We start from the raw sequence: 14,263 nt of genomic DNA on the forward strand, positions 1-14,263 counted from the left end.
CACTGTGAGTGTTACAGGGTTGCAACATGTTGTTTTTTTAAATATATGTACTACGGATATTAAAATGAAATAAAAGTGTGGTGCCTTCACATGTACAACAAAATTTCAACGAGATAAAAATAAAATCAAGAGTTGCAGTTGAAGCATTTACAGTATCTTCTTTATAAAAAGAGTTCCAGGGATGCACAAAGAAGCGTTTTGTGTGAGAGCTGAATGACACTGAAGCATCAAAACACTTGAGGTGCCGTCAGTGTCGCACAGAGTGAGAAACCTTTAGAGTGTCCATTGTCTTGTTCTCACACACACACACACACACACACACACACACAAACATATATAGGGTTTTGTCAGGAGGGGTGAATGTGGGAGGTGCCTTTGGTTTTGGGTGGGCAGTTCTTCGTATAGTCCCCCCACCACTTCCCCCTATCCCCCCCCCTCCTCCCCCTCCTCCTTTATCCTCGTCTTCTCCCCTCTTTTATCCAAGTGTTCGTGGCCCCCACATTCTCACAGCGACTCAGAGCCGTGGAGCGTCACATGGTAAGAACACTAAACAACTAAACAACAAACCTCGAACACTAAACTACTCCGCATCTCTGCTTCTTCCTAAAACTGTCAGACCAAATATTAGAGTGACGCACATAACGAGGAAAGAATTGTTTTTTGTCATGACTTATTGATGAGGGGTGTATTTGAGGGAGTGGGGGGTGGGTGTGCTTGGAAAGGGGATTATTTTTGTTTTGGTGCAGTGCGTCTTTGTTTTTCATCTCCTGGGAACTCTTGTTAAAATGCTGCAGTAGAAGAGTGACTGAGATCTGTTTAATCTGTCATTTTGTAATTGTTTTTTATTCTTATTTTTATGGTGAACATAAAACTTGTGTGGGGGAAAAAATCCTGAATATTTTAAACGGTAAAAAAATCCTAAAATCCTACTGTACCAAATTTGAGAGGGAGAAAGGGACACTATTATATATAAAGTTGACTATATATAAAGTTTTTAATAATATTTTTGTGGGGTTTTCCAAGATGCAGTGCAGAAAACAAACTAATCAGAAAACAAAAAACAAAGTAGAAACAAAGGACAGAAAAAAAATGGCATATTTAAAGTAAATAATTAATTACACTGCTGCATCACTAGCACAACACCTCTTAGCACAAGCACTCAATGAGAGAGGTGGACTGCACACTGGATTTTGCTGCTGGTCAGGTTCAGCGTCACATTGAGCAAAATGACCTAGAAATGGCTGCCATATTATCAGAAAATGTTTAAGACTGTCCATCATGCCATATAGAACTTTCTCTGTATGTCTTAAACGGAGGCACAGTATCTGACTTCCAGATCCTTTAAATAACTTTCTTTGTGATTACCATTATATACATAATAGTGCGTTGCATGGAAACACTCTGGTCTAGTAGGGAAAGAGAAAACCCAAATAGTGCAACCTCTGAACCAGGTTATTTATAACATTTTTTTAATGTGAAAAGGTTAGTATATGGATAACACAGCTGCAGAAATTAATAGCAGACTTTTTTCTTTTAAAAGATTTGCAGCTTATTGTATTGTTGCCAGATAATTTTCTGTTTTGTTGATTCTTTTAGCCAGAACGGCAATCCCGACAGTCACCTCAGACCTCTTCAGAACAGAATATCTGTGTTATATTGAACATCGGATCCCTTCAGGGTCACTTAAACACAAAAATGTTTTCATTTTACAAATTTTTTTTATATCTATATAAATAATCTATTTATACTTAGTGAGACACTAAAATGAATAAAATACTTACTTGACTTGCTGCGCAAGATAGACAGGCCAGAGCACATTATCATCTTTATACCATTATAACGTATCACCATTCAAAATCAGTAATTTCTTTACTGTAATTTAGAGGGTTTTGAGAAAAATATCTAAAAATATCGTATCGTCATATTTATTTTTGTGATGTTGTATTGATTCTCAAAAAACACTTGATTTTTATATTTAAACCCCCAACTGTTAGATAGCAGTGTTACTGTAAACTTAGGGCTATGATGTTGAATATTTGCTGCTACTATTTGTGTTATCTGTTGTTGTGGATTCTTACTGTTTTTTCTCTTGTACATAGTGTTTTTATTATTTCCCTACTCCTACTGTTTTTGTACTGTTTTGTCTCTATCCACTTTGCTGCTGTAGCATTGGAATTTCCCCATTGTAGGACAAATAAAGGAATATCTATCTATCTATCTATCTATCTATCTATCTATCTATCTATCTATCTATCTATCTATCTATCTATCTATCTATCTAATATTATACTGACTGTGAGAAATACAAAGGATACATTTGGTGGTGTGTATTTATACTATGAAGGGTTAGGGCAGCAACGAGGAAGATGCTTACATTTAGTGCAGGCAGCTCAATAGGTGACAGGATGGACGATGAATCTCTCTTTCAAATTGTATTCAACCACAACAAAATGTGTGAAATATGAATGTTAGTTGTAAGTAAGTAAGTAAGTAAAGCTTTATTTATATAGCACCTTTTTGACACATAGATCCAAAGTGCTTTACAAACAACAAATATACACATGGGAATAACCATACCCAATCACATGAAGATAAAACAAGAGGGAAGGATAAATTAAAAGAGAGACTACAGTTGTATTGTGTACAATGCCATTGTGTGGTACTTCATTCACTTGCCACCCAAACAAAAAAGGCATGTATGTTTTTTGTATGTCAGGATGTTAAAATCTTGCCTACTAAAAGAAGAAAGGTCTTTATTGTGTAGGAAGTGTATTTTGTGTTTTTGTTTAGTCTAGTGGTAAACGAGTTACATACATGGTAAGAGGAAAATCTGAGTTGTACGTTCCAAAACCTGCAGAACTTGTCAGAACTGCATATTCCTGGTGGCATTGGTTTAATTAGCAATAACACACCATGTGATTGAAACATTTGTATCATGCAATTCACTGAGCACAGTGGGAACTGTAGCTGCCTTGGTACATCCAGTGCAGGATTAACAAACAGTTTGGTTGGCTTTTGTGTTCCCAATGTAAATATAAATATTAAAAATGATTATCATCCATTTGTTTGTTCGGTTTGCTTTCAACTGAAACAAAAACAACACGATGCTCTGGAGCACAATGTACTTTTGATTTAATTTAAATTATTATTAATGGGATTAATTATGGCACCACACAAGCTGTTTTGTTCTCGCTGTATCACATAGTTAACGATATGTTGGTGCAGGGAGGCAACCTGTTCAGTGTTTATACACCGATCCGAGGGCACCATGATGCACAGGATGTGAATGTTTTCAATCATTAATACAGAATCTAATTTAGTTAGTCTAGTTTAGAGTGCAAATGCAGTTGAATAAACACACAACCACTAAGCTGAGAAACAGTGTGGGCAAAACTAAAGGTCTAATGTGTAAGACCTTTAATTCTTCCTCAACAATTCATCATTAGGATTTTTTTAAATGATTCAATCAATTTCTTGCGTAGATGACAATAAAATAACCTTGAACCTTGATCTAGCGGTGTAATTGCGGATTGCAACTCCCTTTCATTCGCCTCCAAAAAACACAAACTGACCTATCTAGAGCCAGTATTGGTTTGTCCGTTCTGGGCTACTGTAGAAACATGGCGGTTCAACATGGTGTCCTGCACTGAAGGCAACCCGCAGTGGTACCCAACCTTTTTCCTTAAAAGACCCCTTTTCTATCACTGAATAAACTGACGACCCCTGACTGAGTGACTAATTTCTGGATATTTCAGATTATATATTCAAAACTGTACAGTGAACCCAAACAGTGAACTCACTAACTGCAAGAAGTTTGTGTTAAACGAGTGATTTGGATGAATTTTGAGCAGATTATTTTCTGTTTAGGGAAATATTTATACAATTCTCTGTCTGTATTATATATTTATTTTATCATCTTTAAACAATCCTACATACTAAATCGGCTTCTTCACAGAAGTGAACGAAATGCTGAGATATAGGCATACCATCTATATTATTTAAGTTTTCTTCCACACCTTAAAATCAGAAAGGCCTCGCGACTCCCCGCCCCTGACGTAATTTAAATGCATTACGTTAGTTAAATTACATTGCTTACATACGTTAGCAAATGAGACCGTGTTGACTTAATACTTTAAACTTCAATTATGTTTTGGGTGAGGGTTAGGAACAGCACCAGGCTTTGAAGCCAGTTTGACATAGTGGCCAAACTGTGTATTTAAAGCAACGGTGTCCATCACATGATGCACATTGGCCCACATTATAAAAGAAGCGTCTGTTAAAACTGTGAATACATTTTTTTAAGAGTTTGATGATTCCAGCGCTATGTCCAGACCTTTATACATCCATGAGTTGCATTATGGAACATGTGGGATCCAGTTTACAGATATTAATGGTCCTCAGAGGATGAAGGCTAATGACTTTGGTGATCCCATGACTTTTCATAGATTTTCATACATTTGTCAGTTTGAGTGAAATTACGAAATGATCCTAACTGCTGGATAGATTACCATTACCATAATATATTATCTGGAAATCTGAATCATTGGGTTTTTGTTATCCTAGAATGAACTACTTTTGTCAAATGGAGGAGCGGCTCCTCTTCCACAGAGGCCACCATGTAGAACCACCATGTTTCTAGCCCAGAACAGACAAACCAAATGCTAGCTATAGATAGGGCCTTTTGAGTTATTCAGGAGTTTGGTTTATGAGACGTGCTTTGTATTTAGTGCTAATCTGAAAATATTAGCATGCTAACATGTTAAACTAAGATAGTGAGTAGAATTTTTTGGTCCACTGTCCTGCATTCAGTACATGTGCCTCAAAACTAAAACTATGATCAAAATGACCCAAAAATGTTGACTTTAAAAAAAATAAACCTTCACATATCTCTTTTTTTCCCCCTCACTTGTCCAAATGTCCCTTCCCAGCCACTATGAGTGTCCTCCCATGCAGTTTCCTCTTCCTCCTCCTCCTCTGCCTCCCCGTCCTAACAGAGGCCAAGCGGCAGCCTGGTCAGGGAAAACCCGACAAACCCCGCCAGCCCCCACCGTCACCGCAACCGGCCAAGAGACCTAGAAACCGCTCAGTGCCTGGCTCCGGAGATCTGACCACGAAGGAGGGCCATCGCTGCACTTGGCAGACGTCTGGTGAAGGCCTGGTGAGCCTGATGGTGAACTGTAGCACTGAGACACTGGGAGACCAGCAGAGGTGAGAGAAGCATTAACGGCAATATTAAATATTTATGTCTGTTTGTACATTTGTGCCAAGCATATACAGCTCTCTTTGTTTTCAATGCTAGGTGTGCTTTTCTTTTAAATCTTTCGATTTTTGTGTTTAAACCCCCAAACACTAGATAGCAGTGTTGTAAACTTCTCTTTACTCAGACTTTATGCATATGTTGGTTTGTTCTTTATACAATGACAGTTTTCCTACATTTTCTGTTTGTTTACAGTATTGCAATATATCACAATATATTGAATCTTACCCCCTATATTGTAATACGTATCGTATCGCCATTTTCTTGCTAATACACACAATCGACATACATTTACTAGGACACTGATGTAATTCCGCTTTAATACCCTTAAATTTACATCAACATGATGGTAATTTGCAGTCATTTAAATAATTTGAGACTTTACTTAGTGAGACTCAAAACTGGAGCTTATTATTCCAAGCATTACCTGTGTTGAGTATCTGGACAACTTCCTAATAGAGAAGATTTATGCTACATATTTATGATTTAGACGGAAGAGCTGATCCAAGCAAGTTTATTTGAGTTCATCTCTAGCAGGATCTATCTTCCATTCAATTTCAAATTTTATTTATTTGTACAGCATCAAATCATAACAAAAGTTATTTCAGGACACACAAACAGAAAGGTCTAAACTGCAAGCACTTGACAGTGGCAAGGAAAAATGTCTTTTTATGAGGAAGAAGTTAGTTAGTAACATGCAATAATGTGTACAAATGTATAAATGTGTACAGACAGAGAGAGAGAGAGGAAGAGAGGAGCTCAGTGCACCATGGGAAGTCCCCCAACAGTTCTGGCCAATAGCAGCATAACTCAGGACTCACATTTTGTACGTGTGGTTAGGTTCATGTTGAAAAACATTTCTTTTTTCCATATCGATCAATCCACATTTTCACTTGGATTTGGTATCTTTTTTCTTAGCTTAATTTTTTCTACAAAAAGAAAATCACCATAATTGTGCAAATATATTATTATTATTATTATTATTTAGTCTTCAGTATTTTCAGTTTAAACACACATAGTTAAAGCTCCAGTGTGTAACATTTAGGAGAATCTATTGGCAGAAATGAAATAAAATATTCATAGGTATGTTTTCATTAGTGTATAATCACCTCAGTATAGCAATCATTGTGTTTTTGTTACCTTAGTATGAGATGTTTTTATCTACGGGTAACCTTTCGTGGACATTGCCATGATCACAGAAAATAGGACCCAAATGCCAGAAAATAGGTCCGGTACACAAGCAAACAAATCCAAATGGGCACAGGCAGAGGCAGGGTCAAACAACAGTGATGCGCAAACCAGGGTAATAAACAACAGGAAGGAAAAGGTACAAAGACGAACTGTCACTGAGCGGAAGTAACACAGGGAATATATACTCTACAGGTGGGGAAACTAATGAGAAACAGGTGACAACAATTTTGTCCAATTAAAACCTTTATGGACTCTTCATTTCATCTCCATTTCCTTCCTTGACTTCTACTCACCTTTGTCTTTGTTAAACCTTTTCATTCTTCTTCTGCTCCTCCTCCAGGTATTGGTGTCGGTACGCTGGTAAACCAGACCTTTGCCAGGCCTACGGGGTGAAGTCCAGCCAGTACTGGAAGCAGCTGGTGGGGAAGCTGAAGAAGAGGCAGAACGCCTGCGAAGGAGAAAAAGTCCTGAAAGCCAAAACCTGCAAGAAGTCTCCCACCGAGGCCCACATGAAGCTCGCCCAACGCAGTGGAGAGGAGGAGAGGAAGGGTGGGAAAGAAGGAGGAAAGAAGAAAGGGCCGCCAGCCAGCAAGAGCTCAAACGGAGGAAAGGCAGAACAGAGGAAGAAGAAGGAAGAGGAGGAAGAAGAGGAGAAGAAGAAGAGGGAGGAGAGGACTGGGTTTGAGGAGGAAGGATTGGTGAACGACATGGAGCCGGTGCAGACTTACTGCAGCGAGGGATGGCACTCTGTCTGCTCGTTCTTTGTCAAGTTTTTTGAGGGTTGACAGGAATCATGATGGAAATGTAAAGCTCATCTTTGATACACGATGGCGCGAGTTCACAATCTGACAACTACCTATATACAGGGTGTCCACAGGGTTCTAAAAAAGTCTGGCCTTAAATTGTCTTAAATGTGATTTTGACAGGTCTTGATTGATTGATTAGTGGAGTTAAAGCTACAGTAGTAACTTTTTGTCATATTTGCTGAATCTTTCACTATATCCTGACAGTAGAACACGAGACAGATAATCTGTGAAAAATCAGCTTCCTCTGGCTCTTCCTAGTGCTAAGAATTGTAATAGGAAGAATCCACGGGCCTGAACGAAAACAACCAATCAGGGCCAAGAAAGATATGTCTCAAGTACTACTGTCAGGATAAAGTAAACGTTACAGCAAATATGACAAAAAGTTTATTTTTGATGAAAATTGCCCATTGCAGCTTTAACGTTACTTGTATACAGCTGCATTTTTCAGTCTCGCTTTTAAATGTTAAGTGCTGAATAATAGGTCTTAAAGTGCATTCATAGTGGCCGTAAGAAGATCTTAAAAGGTCTTAGATGTAACCTGTTGAAACCTGCAGAAACCCTGTATATAAAGCTGTTTTTTTAATCATACGGGAGGCACCAGGCAGCTCACTATTAAAAATATTTGGGATTTTATTATCAACTTTGAGCTGCACAAATATAAAGCATATTCCATTTTCAAATATAACTGAATATTTGGAGTCAAAGTTTCAGCTACTTTGGTCATAAAATGAAAACTTTGCTAACACGAACTTTTGATAAATTATGACCTTTTCACAAATGGGGCCCCCAACTGCCTGTCACAATTCATTATAAACGTCCCTCCCAGTCATCACAAACACTGACAATCTGCTGATGTAAAAACAGATGTTGAACAGATCAAACGCATTTTAATGGAGGAAAACGAACCAACCTGATTTTATTTGAGTGCAGTTTGTGTTAATCGAGTGTATTTAGCTTTGGGGTGTGTTATGTCATATACAGTTTGTTGTAGTTTGTTTTGCTCTCTAGAAATGTTAAATCAGAAGAAACTGAAACATTGTGCTGTATAAACTGTGTAAGGTTGCAAGTGTCTGACTAACAAATAAAACTAACGTGGTGGACAACAATCAATCAATGATCATCACTAACGATGTATTGCTTACTAGCTGAATCGATGTGTTTAACCTTATTTTTGTGACGTGTAACAAATATTTTCTATGAACTGTAGTGTTTTGTAAGAACAATCTAGTTACTGTTTGTTGTGGTTTGTGGCAGTTAGACCTGTGCATCATTTTTTTTATATTTTTAAAATAAGTTTTAACACTGTCTGGAATTCTACAATAAAAATGCTTAAAATTAAAAGAATGTTTTTTTGGATCATCAGATTATTACTTATGGATATGTAGTAATATCTTGGAATTTACAGAGATAACAACCAAATGGTGTTTTGGTTACATCAGTGAGAATATCTTAGTAATAGTAAGGTAACGATTTTGATACAATTCACAACACTGGGTTTATCATATGATTTTCTCATGATTTTTTTTAACAAAATGGTATTAAAGACAAATTATGTAAAAAACTATGACTTTATTTCTCAGAAAAAAAAAATTAAATATATTCTCTTCTATTTTCTTTATCAAATTAAAACATCCTCAGGGGATGGCTGGTGGCTCCGGTATCAGCCTTAAATTTTCCCTAATTCCAGAATCTTTATTTGTTCAAGCCAATGTACATCGACATAGTAATGAGAGGGGACAAAACTAAAAAGGGGGATATGGGTTACGGAGGTTATGTAGGCCATGAAACTTTGGACTCTATGAGGCAGTGATAGCGCCCTCTGCTGTTTAAAAAGAGTACCACAATTAATTGTTCATGTCCCCATTTTAGATCTTCACATATGTGCATCGCAATTTATTTTATAACTTAGTTACCTTCCTACTTGGTCAGCCCTCCCTTTCCAAGTGCGAAGAAGAAATTATGGTTGGCCAAGAAGTGCACAAAAAACACCCTATCTAGTACCTGTGTTTGGTTTGTCAGTTCTGGGCTACTGTAAAAACACAAATCGCAGTGTCTGTAGATAAAAACGGCTCATATAAGGTAAAAACCACAATGATTCGTATTTTAATAGATCCTCTTAAATGTCTCACACTGAACCTTTTGTAGCAAGATTCTTAAAGGGCAAAAATGTGAGGTTAATATTGGCTCAGAACAACTCATTAACAGCATGTATGATGGTATAGGGATATTATTTTATCTGTCAGCACAATAACTCAACGAGCACATACAATTTCCAGGAAATCATCCATAATTAGTTCTGTATTTTGTGAAGATTTTTCCTTTTTTGCAACCAGCCATCCGTCAACCAAACCAGTATACCTGTCAGTGAATTCAGTCTGGTGATCGTTCAGGGAAACCTTTTAGGCGTAGTCACATTTCAGCTCTTTCATTGTTCTATCTAATCATGTTATAAATTATGTATGAGGAACAGTTGTTCAGTGACTTAATGTGTCCTCTCTTTCGGTTGTTTCTTGTCATTGTCCAGTTTATCTGTTCGCACTGACTTGCAGCATAAGAATTGAGAAAAGACAGTGGAAACAGGAGAGAAGGAAGGAAATTAAGACATTGGAAGAGATATAGGGCATACTGCAGCTGCATGTGAGTTCGCTTGGTTCTTCCACCAATCTGTGGCAGCATTGTGCTGCTGTAAACAGCTCTGTTGTGCTCTGTGAAAAGGAAAGAAAACCCTTGAATTCTAAGAAAAAGCTAGATGGATGGGGCTTTTGTACCTGTACCGTAGAACTGTAACCTTGAGAGAAACCACCCACTGTTGTACTGATTGTGTTTGTTCTTCACTACAAAGGGTCTGTCTTTCTGAAATATTTTTGGGGGCTTTTATTGCCTTTACTTGATAGTGACAGCTGAAGATAGACAGGAAAAGGGGGCAGAGAGAGGGGATGACACGCAGCAAAGGGCTGCTGGTCAGATTCGAACCCTGGGCCGCTGCAGCAAGGACTCAGCCTCGGTTCATGGGAGCTCTACTAACTGAGCAAACTGGGCTCCCCAAAAGGTCTGTTTTATATTGTAAAAATACAGCAGAGGTATTACAGTCACATCGCATTTTATCAACATTTTCACCGTCTGGAGATAGATCATCCACTGACAAATGCTGTTTCCCTTCTGATAGTACCATCAGATTAATGAATGCTTATATTTTTTGTTCTGGAAGACAACTGGTATTGGAAACGCAAATCAGCGCGACAGGGTTTCCTTGGTTTGATTGGCTGCACCAGCCAACACACATTACACCATATTTAACTTATCCATACCAGGGGGGTTTCCAGACTTTTTTCACTGAAGTGGAGCACTGAGTTATGCAGGGGTGGCATGAGACATGTGTCTGAGCTTTCCAGTCATTCCTACTTTATGCAATTCCAACACTGTTTAGAGATATTTAAATACACTAGGCGAAAAAAACACATTCAAAAACTGCATGGTTTTTGCCCCCAAACTGCACAGGATTAGCATAAAGTGGACGAGTCTGCAAAGGGGAGACTTGTGGGTACCCATAGAACTCATTTTCATTCAGATATCTTGAGGTCAAAGGTCAAGGGATCACTTGAGAAAGTCCATGCCAGTTTTTTTCCATTGTCAAAATTATTGGATTCTGAGTGTGATTTAGCTCCCTTCCCAGTATACTAGCATGACATGGTTGATAACAATGGACGTGATAGGTTATCCAATTTCATTTGATACCTGTATGTTCACTTTAACATTACTGCAAAAGCTTGTGAAATGATAGTGTGGCTTTAGCTGGCTATGGTTAGCTTGCTAGCGTAAACAAACTGCTAGCTAGTAACGTAGGAAAGCATGCCCAAAGGTTGGAACAGTGCAGCTGTACAGGGCCCTACGGGGCCCTACAATGTGGTTTAAAGGAGTTGGTTCCAGCGGACCAGATAGCTGTGAGGTTTCGGAGCGTCTCTGTGTTTTTTATTTGAATCAGAATCAGAATCGGGTTTATTGCCATGTACGTTTTTACACGTACAAGGAATTTGCCTTGGTGCATAAAAATCACACAAAAATAGACCCAGTGACCCTGGTCCTGTCCACTCAGTATTCCAGTGAGTGTACAGGCTCCACAGCATTGAAACATAGAACATGTAACTTGTGGTGGAATGATTCCCAAGGACAGAAAAAGAGGGAAGAACCAGGAATTTGGAGAGCCTGGACGCCTCTCAGTAGTTACCATGCCAACAACCTCAGAGGTGGAGGTGTGTGTGTGTGTGTGTGTGTGTGTGTGTGTGTGTGTGTGTTCGGTGTTGTAGTGGGATCTATGGCCATTTGGCAGGATGTATAGTGTAGCCTGCAATTTGTTAAAAGGGGTTGTATGACCCTGCGGGCACAAGTGTGTGTATGTGTGTGTGTACTTGAGATACACGCCTACACAATACTCACACACACACACGCCCACACAAACTAATCTAAAGAACTACAGTGTGAATCTGGACAGCTTTTTGTTTTTCTTGGTTAGAAATGGTGATTATACATGTCTTCCACCTCTGCATCCATTCACATTCATCCATTAATTAATTTGCTCATTCATTCATATATTCATCATGTGCTTAACCTGTTAACATAATAAAGTTACAGTTCTAAAATACTAACCATGTTACACGCCCTGTAAAACTGACTTTTAGACTTGCTCTAGAAACATTTTTATCTTGTTGTTTACTGGTTTAATGCTTTATAAAAAAGCTATCAAGATTACATAATTGCATAAAGTCAAGAGCCATCTTCAGGCAGTTGAGTATGTTGAGTCTCAAAAGTTGAGCAGCACATTTTTGTGATTTAAATCCATTTAAGCCCAGGTCTGAAGTCTAGAGCTCTGCAGATCACTCTCTTACTCTGATTTCACTTACATCTTTAACTGCCATTAGCATCCACACTGCAACAACATTTAAATAACTTTTGAACATGAAGCAATCCCAAACTATAGGTTGGTCAAACAAACTCATGGTGAATTTGCTATTGCTATTTGCATTACATTTCCCCTGTGCTGATGTGCCTAACTTGAATTTCTCCTACAAGGGATCAATAAAGGAACATCTTATCTTACATCTAATCTTATGTTAACATAGCTCAAGTCTGTATTTGACAGCCTGGGAGTGAGAACTGGTTGTGAAGCGTATAAGTGAATCTATCATGGCCGCAAAAATCACAAAAAAGATCGAAAGGTTTGTACATTCTGGGCTACTGTAGAAACATTGCTTTTCAGCATGGCAAACTCCATGGAAGGCGATAAACATTTGTAGATAAAAATGTCTCATTCTAAGGTAACGAAAACCCAATCATTCCTATATTGAGGTGATTATACACTAATGAAGAAATCCTATAAATATTATTTTCCATTTCTGCCAGTAGATCCTCCTAAATAGTTTTTTTTCTATTTATTTAAGTATAATCTGTACAACAATATGGCAAGTAATACATGATCAGAAGTAGGCTTTTTACTTAACTTAATTTGAACAGGATTAAACATTAACAAAAGAATGCAAGACAAAAAAAGAAAATAAACTATTAGAAGACACCCCTTAGCTATTTTAAAGGCATTAAAAATGTTCTGTGTTTTTATTTTTATGATGCTATATATTCCATAAATTTGAGTGATTCATAAAGACCCTCCTAAATGTTGCACACTGGACCTTTAAGAGGAGGAGGAGGAGGAGGAGGAGGAGGAGGAGGAGGAGTGTAGTTAAAACTCTGGTGAGCCTCCAGTACAGGTGCTGTGCTCTTTGACATAGATTCTCCAAATCTGTGACAAATATTCCCTCAGTAGGTGTTCATTTGGAGTGAGAGCTGGGGACTGCAACGGCCTCAGCATATGATTTACATCATCTGCATAATCCAACCATTCAGTTAGCCCTTCTGCCCTGTATGTCCATTCAATTTGTCACCCATGTGTATAGTTGCTGTAGTTGAGACTGCCTACCTCAGAGAAGATTCCAGTGTATTGGATGTAGAGAATATAAAGGTCACATAAGAGCAAACATGGAACAAAGTAATCAGGTGGATTCCCTGTTATTGCCCATTATTATGGGCAATAACAGGCTGGCTTCACATCCAGGACTCCAATACCCACATCATAATCACCTCTCCCACTTCACATCTCCACGGTGGCCTGATTGTCCTTCACACCATTCACACACACACACACACACACACACACACACACACACACACACACACACACACACACACACACACACACACACACACACACACACACACACACACACACACACAGCAGGGAGCAGCATGGGTCAAATCCTCTATAGATTCAGACACTAAGACCCCCCATGTTGGACGCTGGCTGTCTGCCTGCCACAGCGAGGGTCTGGCAGCTCTTCGCCTAAGTTCAGCTCAGCTTTTCTTCCTCAGCTTTTCTCTACCATCTTAATTTTTCCTCTCTTTGGTCATTGTGGGCACACACCGTCACATACACTGCCAAACAAATCCAAGTTTCCAATGAGCTGCAGATGAAGTCACCAAATCTTTCTGGGAAATAGATTTCTTATTCATCCTTCTGGAAAATTAAAGACAGAAATTCGTAGTGTAGAAGTTGAAAACGATGCTTCCACAGTTCAACAAGAACAGTTTCTTGTCTCTTGGTTGGACTTAATATTTAAAACTGTAGGAAGGATTTGAACACACAGCCTCTCTGTCACCAAACAGGCTTGTACTTCAGCTGAACAATCAAAATTTTTAGCTACGTCGCCTTTCACACAGGGAATCATTGCACTGAGTTCAGACGATCAGCTGCTCAGAATCTCCTTTATCTTACCTATATTATTTTAGTCTGTACAATGCCATTTCAGAACTGTCCTTTAACTTATAAACAATTTTTATTCGTCACCACCAGCTCCCAAAATGGTTCAATATAACAGTTAGTGTTTATATGGCAGTTTAAGGTTAAGGTTAGAAACAGTTTATAGTCATGGAGGTATCGGAGATATCAACGTTGACTTTTGGC

General features: G+C 38.4%; 1 protein-coding gene across 1 annotated transcript; it reads left to right on the plus strand.

Annotated features, from left to right (window-relative positions):
* The first annotated feature begins 446 nt into the window (after positions 1 to 446).
* Positions 447 to 8,598, plus strand: fgfbp3 (fibroblast growth factor binding protein 3). The gene is made up of 3 exons (XM_051418415.1): positions 447 to 537; positions 4,929 to 5,208; positions 6,789 to 8,598. Exons 2-3 carry the CDS (start codon positions 4,934 to 4,936, stop codon positions 7,231 to 7,233), a joined length of 720 nt encoding a protein of 239 aa, XP_051274375.1. The 5' UTR covers positions 447 to 537; positions 4,929 to 4,933; the 3' UTR covers positions 7,234 to 8,598.
* The last annotated feature ends 5,665 nt before the right edge of the window (positions 8,599 to 14,263 follow it).

This window comes from Dicentrarchus labrax, unplaced genomic scaffold, assembly GCF_905237075.1.
Source record: "Dicentrarchus labrax unplaced genomic scaffold, dlabrax2021, whole genome shotgun sequence".
In the NCBI taxonomy this organism is placed as follows: Eukaryota; Metazoa; Chordata; class Actinopteri; family Moronidae; genus Dicentrarchus; species Dicentrarchus labrax.

Coding starts and splice junctions, on each gene's coding strand:
- fgfbp3 (XM_051418415.1), top strand. CDS start 4,934: ATGAGTGTCCTCCCATGCAGTTTCCTCTTCCTCCTCCTCCTCTGCCTC. Junction 5,209..6,788: donor ACACTGGGAGACCAGCAGAG/GTGAGAGAAGCA, acceptor CTCCTCCTCCAG/GTATTGGTGTCGGTACGCTG.